This window comes from Fusarium oxysporum, chromosome 5 (assembly GCF_000149955.1).
Source record: "Fusarium oxysporum f. sp. lycopersici 4287 chromosome 5, whole genome shotgun sequence".
Taxonomy (NCBI): domain Eukaryota; kingdom Fungi; phylum Ascomycota; class Sordariomycetes; order Hypocreales; family Nectriaceae; genus Fusarium; species Fusarium oxysporum.
In genome coordinates, this window is record NC_030990.1 from 2,918,055 (window position 1) to 2,930,778 (window position 12,724).

A 12,724-nucleotide genomic window follows, 5' to 3' on the forward strand; every position below is an offset into this window, starting at 1 on the left:
AACACAGATATTGCCGCAGGCCTAGGTTAACTTTTGGTTGATGATCGTCTCAGACTACGACAAAATCGCGATACTTACTGCTATAACTCAAGCACAAGCTTCTCGTCACGGACTTTCGAAGCCATTTGGTAACCAAATCTCGTGTTAGCCGGTGGTTGGTTGTCGCAGATGCAGATGACGACCATGCGCTCTCGGTCCCACATTCCGCATTTTCCTCTATGAGATGTCTTTAGGCTAGGATCGAGGAACGTGGTGAATGATCTGGGCCCAGCTTATGGAGGAGTCCATTTGTATGCTTGGAACTGAATCCACTATCGGCGGGAACGGTGTCTTTTAAACTATGCCAATGGCTTTGTTGACCTGAACCACACTAATTATCTGGCATACACAAAGCTGAGAAAACGGTCGTAATAAAAGTATAAGGTTAAGCTTACTTTGAAGTGGCTCGCCCTTTAGGGACCAATTAGTAGCAACGAGCCCAACTGGATTCGTGATCCCCGACCTCTAAGGAAGGGTGTATTGGTATAGCATATAGATATTGGACATGGTCAAATGTGTATACCCTCCTGTCATTCGTGACAGGCAGCTTAGATTGTACAGAATTTAAATACTGCGTGTTTTGAAGGGCTAGGGAAGGCAAGAAAACTTAGGACCGCTATTCCATGGAGGAAAAAGATTGAAGTAAGTTTAGGTAGGCCTTTGGATTAGTTGATATTGATACCTTGAGTCGAGTTCGTAGCTTCCTTGTTCCCTACCTTAATAAGAAGGGTTGTGCATACATGTATATAGTTTAGTATCTAGTCACCTTTGTTGGCGGTCTTGCGGTATGATCAACAATCCTCTAGTTGGGTGGGAGACCTTAGTTATGATATAAATGAAAAATAATAATAATAATAATACTTGGGCTGCTTTTGCTCAAGTATGCTTGGCTTCCTAAAAGTTCTTGATCTTATTCTGGCTCCTCCCCAATGCTCGGGTATCGCTTTCTGCCACTCGCACATACGGGTATCTGTATTATCCTGATCATACTTACAGCATGCATTCAACACTCGGTCACTTAAATGTTCCCTTTTCCATGTCTTGAATTGTCCTTTTGGTCATGTCATCTTGCACCCACCCCATGATTCTGTTGCCAACATCACCAACGAGCTTCTCGTAATGTTGCCCCGCGAAGAAAAGACCACAGTGTGCACCGACTTCGTCCACGTCTGCCATGTAGATGTCGACCCACGTTGGATCATCTATTCTGCCACCCTTGGTAGGCAGATTGCAGAATTTTCGGAGTTTCTGAGGTTTTGATGACTTAAGGCCACGAGCCTTCGTGATGGCTTCGGCTTCGGCTTCGGCTTCAAGTTCGTATTGGTTTTCAAGATTTTTGGTCCGCTCGGTATCTTCATGTTCTTGCATCTTCTGAGCCTCGTTTTCGTGCTCAGAAGCTTCCTTGATAAGACGTTGCTCTTCTTTTTGCGATTCCTTCTCTTTCCGTTGCGATTCCTTGAGAGCTTCCTTTTCCTGTCGAGCAGCCTCTTTCAGGGCCTTTTCTGCCTCCTTTTGTGAACGCTTCTGGCGCTTTTCGATGAGTTTCTCACGCTCTCGTACTGCCTTGGCATGGTCTTTCAGGGCATTCTCGTGGGCACGTCTAATGCGCTTGGCCTCACGTTCAACTTGCTTGCGCTCATCTTTTTCCGTGTACAAACTGGGGTCGGGTATATCCGGGGTTGTTGGGGGATCAGGGAGAGGAGGCAGATCTGCCTCTTCTTTTCCTGGTAATGAATTATTTGTTCCCTTGGCGTCAATAGGCGCTTCGTCCTGGAAGGTAAGAGTAGCAGTATCAGGCAGAGGATGAGCAAGAGATTCCTCGTCAATTGGCGTGGGATCAATGCTCTGCATGGACAACCGATTAATATCAGAAGCTAAAGCTTCGTAATCATCGACTGGATTGTCTTTTACTGTGGTATCCGATGCCCGAGCTTTTGTATCTGAATCTAGTAAAGTTTGGTGATCCCTAGAATTCCCCAGGGTATCACGATGCTCCAAGGTGATGATAGGCAAAGGACTCTCCTGTCGGGTATGGGGCTGGATCCGTTCGTCGATACTTATTTTGTTTGGTAGAAAGTCCAATTCCACGGAGGACGAAGATGCTGAACTGTTCGATTGGGCATATCTCGTTTCGGGACAAGTTATGTTGGCTGTACTAAGCTGGGGGCTACTAACATCGGGGCTTGCTTTAGGTGATTTTGGGCGCCCCGTGCACAGAGTGTAGTAGTTGACGAAGCGAACTCTTGTCAAAGGTCTATCTGAGCCCTGGTTCATCTCTCCTGTTTGGAGATCATCAATATCTTCCAGGGCACGTATCTTGCGATACCGGGACTCAAGTCCTGTCGGGTCAGCAAGGCAGCTGCCAAACTCAAGGTATGAGAATATGTGTTTGGCGGCAGCCTGTATCAACCCCTCGGAACGATACTTGTTGGCGAAGTGAAACATCCGTTGCACAAAAGGGCGTTCTTGCAAGCCCGAGTCGTTGAAGAACGGTTGGTTGAAGTAGGGCTGGTTAGCGAAGGGATCGCGTTGCGGCTGAGACGAGGATGCAATTGACGGAAGGCTTGTGGATGATCCAGGATCAGTGCTTTGAGAGTTGGTGAGATATAGTGAGGAGACACTGGGGTCACCAGGGATTGACGCCTCAGGGCTATTGGGAGTTGTGCCACTGGTGCCTTTCTGGCTGCTATCTTGTGGTGGTGTAGGTGCGGGTTTAAATAAGCTAGTTATACCAGACACAACGATACCAGGATGAAGGCCAATGAATGGACAATCCAGAGATACATGTCCTATAATTCGGTGCTTGAAAGGGTATAAACCATATGGACTTGGGTTGGGCTGTCGTTGAGTTTAGCAATATCCATGTGTACAACGAATTGAGTTGACGTACCATAAGTACAACGTCGGCAGCCAGGATACCTCCCATCGAATGCCCAACAAGAACTACATCAGTGTTTGGGGACTCATGGGGACGAAGCCACTCGCTGAAGTTATCTCGTGCGACGCCTACTGAGCGATAGGTCTTGTACCGCGGATAAATCTTTGAGTGAATGACATGAGACTCGGCGAGGAGATTGGCCAGAAGAGCATGAACATGGGCAGGAAACGATCGAAAAGACTGGTCGTTGCCTAAGAATCCATGAATGTAGATGATCAGAAGTTTGCGCCGACCTAGGTAATCAGCAGGGGTTGCGGCCTGGCTATCTCGAGAAGTGTCGGGTAGCAGAGACTGTGTGGACGAGGATCGTGGATCTGGGCCAAGCCATGGTCCAGAAGAAAGAGTATGCATGTATGGTCCAGGAGTTGATGTCGATGAAGACGCAGCAGAAGGCGGTGTCTGGTAAATCGCTGAAGTTGAGGAGTTGACTGGCTTTCGGGGAGGTATTGGAGGCCTTTCTGAGTAGGCTGGCGGCGGCGGTGATGAGGGGTCCATGATATCAAATTGATGAGAGATGTCGTGGAGCGAATGATAGAGAAAATGGCAGGAGTTTGAATAAGCCTCAAACGTTACAGCTTCTCTGCCCTAGGTTCACTCATTTGATTCTTCAGTGGCTTATCGGCTGAACTTGGCAACATTGGTGAGTCAGTGTTGTTATATACCATAAGGTGAGGTGAAGAGACGTTTCATGAAGATAGTGATGAGTGTGGGGTGTCAGTCGTTGGGTCTTGAAGAGGCTGTGCCTCATGTACAACGAATTGATCAGATTTGCCTCAGGCTGTGTGTGACTGGGCCATCCATAAACGTGGGATTCTGAAACACAGGTGATGTCGACGGTGCCAAGATCAACAGCGATGCACCAACTTTCAAGTAATTGCAGCCCATCCAGTCCAGTTTGGTTGGTGTAATTAGTTTCTGGTTCTGATCAGCAGGTGGGATGCCTTACCAAAAACTCTCAAGGTCGCAAAGTAAAAGGTGGGGTCCAGGAACACTACATTACCTTGTACACTAAATGCGTTCTCCTTCACAATGCAAGTGAGGGCTATCTAGATACATCGTTCGCTCGCGTTTTGTTGTTTACGGTGCACAGGCAGTCCTCGATGCATCTGCATTGACATTTGGAGGGCCTTGAAGACGAGTTGCATATTATCGTTCTCAGGCTCCAAGTATCTTATCTATTCTCTCTAGTGCATTCATCTTTGAACATCACACTGTCGTTCTCGTCATCTGAAGGCTATCCCGTCCTATGCCTTATCCTGTGAGTTATGGAGGAAGCCAACGAACAGGAAAACGGCCGACTCATTCGAATTCCTGTTTTCTATATCCTCGCCATGTCCCAAGAATAGATCCCAATGGAAGAAGAAGGTCAGAAGTATATGTTGTACAACGTGCAGGACAGGTATATCTTTGCAGGGTTGGTGAGAGGGACAACATCTGGCATAATAAAGTCGACCGCAAAGTGTTAGACTATTCGATCTAGAGGATACAAATGCCTAAAGCTGTCACCAACTCACCACAATATCATAGTTTCGCTCCATACAGTTGTACGAAGTCGATGTTTAGGTTCAGGAGATAATAGAGATGTATGACAGTTGTAGGCGACGCTGCGAAAGATTGCGATGGAATGAGTGGTCCTAAAACTATTACACGATGCAAGATACACAGTCATATAAGGGAAGGTGTATAACGAACCAAAGACGAGTAAAAAAAAAATACTAGATATGACCGTTAGCACACCCTCGATCAAGGGAGTTTCTTCTAAGGGAATAAGACAGTAAAAGATATATGAAAAGACAAGGAGTAGAACAAGATGTCTATACCGAAATCTACTATACCAAGGTAAGGTCGACTTGTAATAAACTTATGCCCCCAGGCTCCAGGGCGGGCTATAAAGTGCTGGCTACCTCTGGGTGAATCACTGCTCAACACTGGCTTTAATTCGCTTTGCTTAGCTGTATGGACGCCTAAATATTTGTGTAAACAATAAACACCAGGCTTCTCCGGCTGAAAGAGACCTCGAGAGGGAGATTGCAGAGTATAACCAGAATCTGGTCTCTAAGCACACCCACAAGCCCACTGAACCCCTCAAGGATCGGTGTATTAAATGCTTCAGCAAAACAAAGTAAGGGGTAAGCTCAATAACCATTTCATCGTGCACAACTCACCTCACAAGACATAGGACCATCCTCATGATCGAAAGGAAATCTACGAAGACATCAAGGCCGAGCAAGGCAAGTCGATGAACATCGGAAAGAAAAGCTCAGAGAGAAAGGATTCGAAGGATTCACAGAATTCTAACGTTGAGTGATATGGTACATAACGAGAAGTCAATTCGCAGCGGGCCTGTTGGAGCTACTTGATCGCTCGTAATTTGAGATTCCTCATTAAATCTGCACCGTGCTCGCAGATACAGATACGGACGGCAATTGCTGAAAAGAAAGATATTACGGTAGCTATAGAGAAATCAACAACTCTGCTTACTTTGCCCAAGAACTTATGTATACAACTTTTTCATACATTAGCTTAAGCCAGTTTCCCTGTGCCTCGTTCTCGTGTGATAGACTTTCCAGATATTAATCGTAATATTCTACACTATGGTATTCCGTATACATATGAGATGGTATCTAAACAAGACATCCGACGAACACCGTACCAACCGTTTGGCCATCCATGCAATACTCGTCCATCTTTTGTATACTTCCGGATCTATCCAGACACTTATTACATATATGGTTATCTATATCATCCTTTATGGCCGAACAGGAAACCCAAATGATGATACATAAAAATTAAGCATGTCATGACAATGGGACTTATAACATGCAGGTGCATGCATACATGAAGGCGATTATCAATAGATATCGAGCTCCCTCAGCTGCACGTCTAGCCTCCTCTCGTTGTTCATCGCCCCCTTGACAACGGCTGTATCCTCGTCCACACCGAGCAAGCCACCAGCACCAAGCTCAAGTATGCCAAGACGAACCAGAACGTCCTCAGCGTTCCAGTTGCGCCGGCCACAGATAAGAACGCTGGCAGAATCGTAGGACTCGTCGACCTTCCAATCGCGGCCGGAAATGAAAGCGCCAATAAGCTCATGCTCGCCGGGCGGGAGTTCTGAAGGGGGCTCGGGGGACGATTGTGCTGCACGGAGGAGTAAAGCTGCGATGGGAGAATGAAAGGCGTCGAGGAGGTCGGGCGACGTGAGTGTGACTGCTGGTGCGCTTGAGGACGCAGAAGCGGAGGATGTGGCAGGAGAAGGCACTGTAAGACGGATTTCGAAGCAATACGTAGTGAGGCGGAGAAAGGTGATAGGTGTTGAGCGAGCGGCAATTTCATCCCCCTCTGTTTCCCAGCAGAGAATCTTATCATCCTTGAAGCCGATAGAAATAGTCATATTGGGAACTGCCGAAATGTTGTCGACAACAGGGGCTTCCTCGCCAACTTGGTAAAAGCTCAGATTTGGTCCATGTCCAGTATACTCAGGACGGAGCTTCCAACCAAGCCAACTCCATGAGGGGAATGGGCCCTGAAGCTGCAAAGGGTGTGTCGATATATCGGCATTGCCTGGGGGGTCGTACAGCCAACCGAGACCGACAGCTAGCCGATCAGTTCGTGTGGGACTAGGCATGTTTTTAAAGTCCTTTTCATGGAAGAGAGGGAGCCCAAGAACGGTTTCCAGAGCATTATCCATCTGGGCATACTTGTCCAGTATACCCCTGAAAGCGTCCAGACGGTCTTCTGGGAATGAGAATTCACGACTGACGTAGCCGCTGACGATGTTCCTATAATCGCCTGTACGGCCGCCAGCACCGTTGTCAGGGAACACGCGACCGAGGTTGAGGGCGGGTTTTGTCTGTAGAGGGAAAGAGATGGATTCGTGACAGTGGAAGGTTTGGCACTGAAAGTAGATTTGCGACGGAGTAAAGACTAGACGACGACGTGATAGGAGCCCTTCCTGATATGTCCAGCCACGGGATGCCCACTTAGAGTTGGCCACTTCAACATCAGGTCTCGTCAGTGATGTGGTGAAACATCCAGCCTCGGTCTGCAGTGATAGCTGCTCTTCACGCGCCATACTGATACCGGGGATACCGTCTTGCACGCCTTGACCAGCTGCGACAATGATGGTTAATGCAGAGCGAGCATAAATCTCTCCCATTTTTTCCAATTGTCGTCGGCGTTCGTGCGCGTTATATTGAGGGAAGCAAAAACGGTCAATCCAGAGATATCGGAAACCAAGAGACTTGGTCACAGATATGGCATCAGTAAGCAGCGGAGGTAGCACCTCGGGCAGGCCATTATGATCCCATTCTTCGTCGGTCGGACTGCCTCGCACATAGCTCAGTGTGACATACTCGAGTGCCTCCACGTTGAGGTCGTCCACAAACACCACCTGGTTGTCCTGGCAGTCCACAAGCTTGAGACCTCGGATCGGTGGCCCAGACGAAGCGCATTTCGTATGAGAATGGTTGGAACGGCAAAAGTCCAGCCAGGTCCGAGGTAACGCAATGTCAAGCTTGGGAGGTATCACACGGCCCCGGATCACAGGTGTAGTCTCGCTGTACCCAGCCATATCGTCATCCCCATCCACGATGCGCACGATATAACCCCACGGCAGCACCTTGCTCTTTGTAGTGACCTCGAATAGAACCGCGCCTCCAAGTTCATGTTTCTCTCCGACTCCGAGGCGCTCAAATGCCTGGCGAATGCGCAGATAGGGCGTGAACTTGCGTGTTATGTCCGGCTCAGCGCCTACTAAGGCTTGAAAGAAAATGCAATACGGGCCAAGCTGATAGCTCGGCGAGGGTATGAGCCAGGGGGATCCAAGGCCGCGGCTGTCCTGGGCGCCCAATTGAGCAGTGACGGAAAATCATGTCGCGCAAATGGCACAGGGCTGATTCTCTTCGTCGGCTATAAGACGACTAAGGCCATTTCTTGCAGGTTTTCTATGCTCTGGCGCTGCGCCGCGGCGACGTCGTGATGTAAGTTGGTGAACATCGGGGGAGCTCTCTCTTGTAGACGCGGAATCTTCGGTCTGGTGGTGTCCATTGGCGCTCTCTGGGCGACCGCGCCCAAGTCGTGTAAAGGCAAAGAGCCTCGATATCTTCTTCATCCCAACACGAGCAGCTGTACTTTGACCCGCGGAGGGTTTGGCTGCCGCCGTGCCATTCTGGCTCATTGGGCTATTCGAACGTTTGCGAGCTTCCTTTGCGTGGGTTGACGCGACAGCGATGGCGGTTTACGACATGCGAAGGGGTAGTAATGGCAATGATGGTCGCAAAATATACGGAATTTCAGCGAGCGTTTGGTGGTTTAGCTAGTTGATTTGATTTCGGTACTTTAGTGCAATGCACACGCGGGGCTAAAGGTGACGGCGTCGCCGAAAGGGGTCGAGCAGCGGGGGTTGAAGAAAGGGGAGGGAAGGAAAATATATGCCCACTAGGTATATCGATCTTGCTTCCCCTTTTCAACTCCAACTCATGTTAGTCAAATCGATTGTCAAAATGAAAATCTTTTGGGGGGCTGAGGGCGCTGTAGTTGTAGTGGAACAGGGAAACGAGAAGGGATAGTCTAAAGTATGGAAAAGGCAATTCCTCTAATGGGGAGGATGTGGTATGTTCATGCTTGGCATGACCGAAGGCCCCGAGGTAGGAGTAATCAAGAAACGAGCCAATTATAATAATAAATACCCAGTAATTACCTACTTAATGACAAAAGTAGCTGGATTCATCCACATTCAATGTGTGAAGTTGCCTATCCAGAGTCAAGTTTCTGTCACTACTCGATCATAGTAGTATCGCATCACCGAATGCTAGATGCTCATTGTCTCTTCCAATGTCAAACTTCAGTTTGAGGAAGCTCTTATGAGCTTGTCAATCATAACCCAAAATCGGATGCAGGTCTATCATGCCGCCATATCGTACGTCTAGGGCCTGGGAAATCGGCAAACATGATAGCCGATCACCTCTTATCCGGAACGCGATGAATAGTCAAGATTTCTTTGCGACAGTGGCCGCTTTGTTGATATTCGGTAGAATTTCCTTCGCATCCCATTGGATACTGCATGTTATATCTATCGCCTTATTCTACCACAACGCCTTCCAAGCGCCATTCAGCTGGTCGGAGGAGCACCTTGGCTTGGCTAGGCTTGGTGCAGCAAGAGCAAAGCTTGAATGGACCCTTGAGATTAGTCACGGCTGAAGCCCATTAAGCTAGCCAAGTCTGGGCTCTGATGGATGTTGGGTCCATTGATCACGCCGCAAATCTTCTTGAGTTGTCTCTGATAGATAGGTCACAACAAGATTAGTAGTAAATTGCCTTAGTGAAGCCCCTTCTATTACCTACATGGCTGGGAATGCTTCTGTCTACCTGATTCAATCATTGTACTCGAAGGCAAAATATGCAACTGCATTTGCCTTGTCGTGTTGACTTGCCTTCTTAAAAGACCCTGAAAGAACTGACAATTTAGCCAATGCCGGGAATAAACAATGGAGCACCTACATTTCGTCCGGGCTTCTAGATTGGGAATGACGATGCAGGGGCCAGGGGTCTCGCAAGTCGGGACAGGGATTTTTTTGGTCTCGGGCTGCATTTCAATGCATGAGCTTTTTCCTTTTTCCCGTTAACTTGGCATCCGAGCTCTTCCGGATCGATCATATAAAAACCCTGTTTACAAGAAACTATGTGAAGTATTGAACTGTCCACATCACAGCATGAAATGATACTCATTTAATACCTTAAAAATACAAGTTATTCGTCCTTTTAAACCATTCAGTTCAATGAAACGCTAACATGTGTCTGGTGCAACCATCTCGACCGATTCCACGTGGAACTTGTGCTTCCGAGACATCCACCTTACTAGCGTTTCTTCTCAACAAGGAGCATGGACTCCTTATTGAACAAGAATTCTTGGTCTGAATCCCGCGCATTGTCTTCGATCTGACACTCGATTATCCATATTATTGTGATCTACGGGCGTTCAAGCGGTACAGCTGTCATTTCAGCCCCATGTCCGTGCGACTCGACGTCATAACGAAAAGGACCCTTGAACATCATTTTGGTATAGGGTAGCCTTGTGGGCACAGGTTCTCGAACTACAACTGGTCGCGTGACCTTGTTTGTAGAACCAGATAAAGATTCCAAGGCATTTTGTAAGATCTTATCTCATATTTCGTATATGCATGTGTTTATTTGTGTTTCAGATCGTTTATGAAACGGGATTGCCATGGTCAGATCAGATCATGGTAATACAGACATCGAGGAAATAGCCCGATCTAACTGGGTCGATACTTAATGCATGGTATTGGACAAGAATAAGGGAACGCCATGCTTTCATATATTGTATCCTCTCCCTTTGAGAGAACCATGAAAAGATCATGCATGCTAGATAGAATAATGTATGGACTGAGAGGCCAAGTTCGATCAATCTGTATATCTTGTTGTATCCATCTCCACTGACATCATCACCCTATTCTACACGTAGCTCTACGAAATCAGACATAAGCAAGGGTATTGTCATGTCGAATCTTTCCGGGAATTCCGACGTTGACTTCTCCTCCAGCGACGGAAGGTCCTCTCACGACAATCTACGAATTTGTTAGCATGTCAAGGGATTTAGGTGCTGTGGTGGGTAACTTACATGGCCTTCAATTTTCTCATCAGTAGTCTTGTGAGCGCCAGCGTCCTTGAGATATAGCTCGACGCTGGTCAGTGGAGGACCAAAGTGTGTCTTGGCATCAACCGGGAGTCGATAGTCGTAGAGAGCGGTCTGGCAAATAGCTCCAGCCACCTTGGCTGCGGTTAAAGCGTACACAACCCTCGCCCCAGTAAAGATACGCAGATCTGACAAAACGTTGGCTGGGAGGAGAGGGGTATCAGAACCTGCACGCTCTGCAACTAACACCAGACGAAGCTTGCCAGGTGTTGTGCCAAGGGCCGGGGCTGCGCCAGAAGAGAAACCAGAAAGCAAGTTGGAGGTGGCATGAACTCCCTCCAGGGCCAGAGAACGAGTTGCCATGACATGAGAGGCGTTGGCCAAAGAAGATCTCAGCCGAGACGTGGACTCTTCATGAGTCTTGAGAAGTGTCTCGGGACTGGCAACCAAAACAGTGGGAGCCACCCCCTGAGTCGCCAGAACCAGGTCTGGTGACTTGCCGGCGACCGAGTTCAGTGCAATGGAAGCATTCGAATAGAGAGCGCCAAGTGTAAGAACGAGTGTATAGACGTTGGCAAGAGAATCAGCGGGTAGAAAAAGATCCGATGGGTTGATGCGCTCCTTGGTAGGGATAGCAGCGAGTTGAGCAGAAATAGCAGAGACAAGGTTGGCCTGGCTGAAGCGCACCATTTCCTCAACCTCGCCAGGCTCAGTCTGCCAAAAGGTGACGACATCGGATGGAGTCTTCCCGGGGTCAATAGTCGGGAGCTCGGTGCCGGCATGGGCGGGGGAGTCGCGAAGAATATCCTGCCAAGTAGCGACGTTGATGTTGCCGCCAGTGCCTTCAGGGATCTCATTCCAGTCCATGTGGCTACTTCCTTCGTCTGTGACCCAAATGAGTTGTCGAAGAGATGGGTAGGCCTGGATTACAGCATCGAAGGGGAATGCGCCAGGAGCGGTAATCAAGGTATCAGCGGCAGAGCGGCGTAACATGGAAACAAGCTCATCATTGGACACATCAAAAGGGATCAGGACCGTTGTGAGGTTTTGGTAGAAGCTGCAGGCGAAAAGCGTTACCAAGAGCTCGACTGAGTTCGGCAGGTAAACGGCAACTCTAATACCACCAGACTCGGCGATGTGCTGACCAATAAGATTGATCTGACGAGTGATATCATCTTGGGTTTGTTAGTATTGTCCATTTTCGCTGACATGTCCCAACCATACCGAGCTTGTGATCCACAACGTTCTGGGAACCGAGGACAGTCAGAATTCTTCCCTTGGCCCCGTTCTCGCCGCCCTCAGCTGCCCTCTTCCAGATATCTCTCAAGTCGCCATCACGACCGCGAGACCACTTAGAAGCTCCAGTATCCTTCACATTAAGGCCAGTATTGAGTGGCATGCCATGAGGAGCAGCCTGGGATCGGTAAATAGGACTCTCTCCTTCATTTCGGACTGAAGACGGGACGGCTTGGCGAGCTAGGAGCATGGGATGCACATCGGGATCGCGGGTCGAAATAACTCGATATGAGACCACAGCAAGCAGGAGGGTCACTAGACCAGTCGAATAGACGTTCCACTGACCGAACAGGTTGGTGACGCCTGCGTCGAGGCTGTCAAAGACGCCCATGATCGGTTGTGTGTCTCGCTTATCGTGTATTGCAATGCGATAGATACTCCGGGACTTTGTAATAGTTGAAGCTGGGGCAAATCAGCCATGCAGATTTAAAAGTCCTTCGCCTGGTGTGGACTTGGGGTGTAATATTATAATCAAGGTCTCAGGTTTTGGGCGGGGAAGAGAATGAGGCGGCATTGATGGAATGGATGTGGGGAAAGCTCGGGGCTGAGCTGAGAGCTTCACGTCACTCACTCTCTTGGCTGGCTGCCTCTGACTGTGAAGGAGACGGGAGGCAACAAAATCCAGGACCTCTTTCCTAAAGAGAAAAACAACTAGGATAGACTTAGTAGATCTTTAGACTCCTTAGGTATGTTTAGGATCTAAGCTTAGGGTCAGAAGTTTTCTTGCTCCCTGACTGTAGTACATAATAAATCAGCGATGTCAGTCATCGTAAGCGGTTGTTGCATTGTCGATACAT

General features: G+C 48.4%; 3 protein-coding genes across 3 annotated transcripts; all 3 read right to left on the minus strand.

Moving 5' to 3' along the window:
- Positions 1-831: 831 nt before the first annotated feature.
- Positions 832-3,884, minus strand: FOXG_02016 (uncharacterized protein). The gene is made up of 2 exons (XM_018379225.1): positions 2,930-3,884; positions 832-2,877 (listed from the first exon to the last, which is right to left on the minus strand). Exons 1-2 carry the CDS (start codon positions 3,470-3,472, stop codon positions 1,054-1,056), a joined length of 2,367 nt encoding a protein of 788 aa, XP_018235256.1. The 5' UTR covers positions 3,473-3,884; the 3' UTR covers positions 832-1,053.
- Positions 3,885-5,405: 1,521 nt separating this feature from the next.
- Positions 5,406-8,607, minus strand: FOXG_02017 (uncharacterized protein). The gene has a single exon (XM_018379226.1). It carries the CDS (start codon positions 7,548-7,550, stop codon positions 5,829-5,831), a length of 1,722 nt encoding a protein of 573 aa, XP_018235257.1. The 5' UTR covers positions 7,551-8,607; the 3' UTR covers positions 5,406-5,828.
- A 1,049-nt stretch (positions 8,608-9,656) lies between these two features.
- On the minus strand, positions 9,657-12,443 carry FOXG_02018 (uncharacterized protein). Its single transcript, XM_018379227.1, has 3 exons — positions 11,856-12,443; positions 10,617-11,806; positions 9,657-10,563 (listed from the first exon to the last, which is right to left on the minus strand). The coding sequence occupies exons 1-3, from the start codon at positions 12,256-12,258 to the stop codon at positions 10,471-10,473; spliced, it is 1,686 nt and encodes a 561-aa protein (XP_018235258.1). The 5' UTR covers positions 12,259-12,443; the 3' UTR covers positions 9,657-10,470.
- Positions 12,444-12,724: the final 281 nt, after the last annotated feature.

Bases quoted from the DNA above. Each gene is read 5' to 3' on its own strand.
- FOXG_02017 (XM_018379226.1), bottom strand. From the start codon at position 7,550: ATGGCTGGGTACAGCGAGACTACACCTGTGATCCGGGGCCGTGTGATA.
- FOXG_02018 (XM_018379227.1), bottom strand. From the start codon at position 12,258: ATGGGCGTCTTTGACAGCCTCGACGCAGGCGTCACCAACCTGTTCGGT. The intron at 11,807-11,855 runs GTATGGTTGGGA...AACAAACCCAAG, and splicing joins CGTTGTGGATCACAAGCTCG to ATGATATCACTCGTCAGATC. The intron at 10,564-10,616 runs GTAAGTTACCCA...ACAAATTCGTAG, and splicing joins ATGAGAAAATTGAAGGCCAT to ATTGTCGTGAGAGGACCTTC.
- FOXG_02016 (XM_018379225.1), bottom strand. From the start codon at position 3,472: ATGGACCCCTCATCACCGCCGCCGCCAGCCTACTCAGAAAGGCCTCCA. The intron at 2,878-2,929 runs GTACGTCAACTC...ACTCAACGACAG, and splicing joins CTGCCGACGTTGTACTTATG to CCCAACCCAAGTCCATATGG.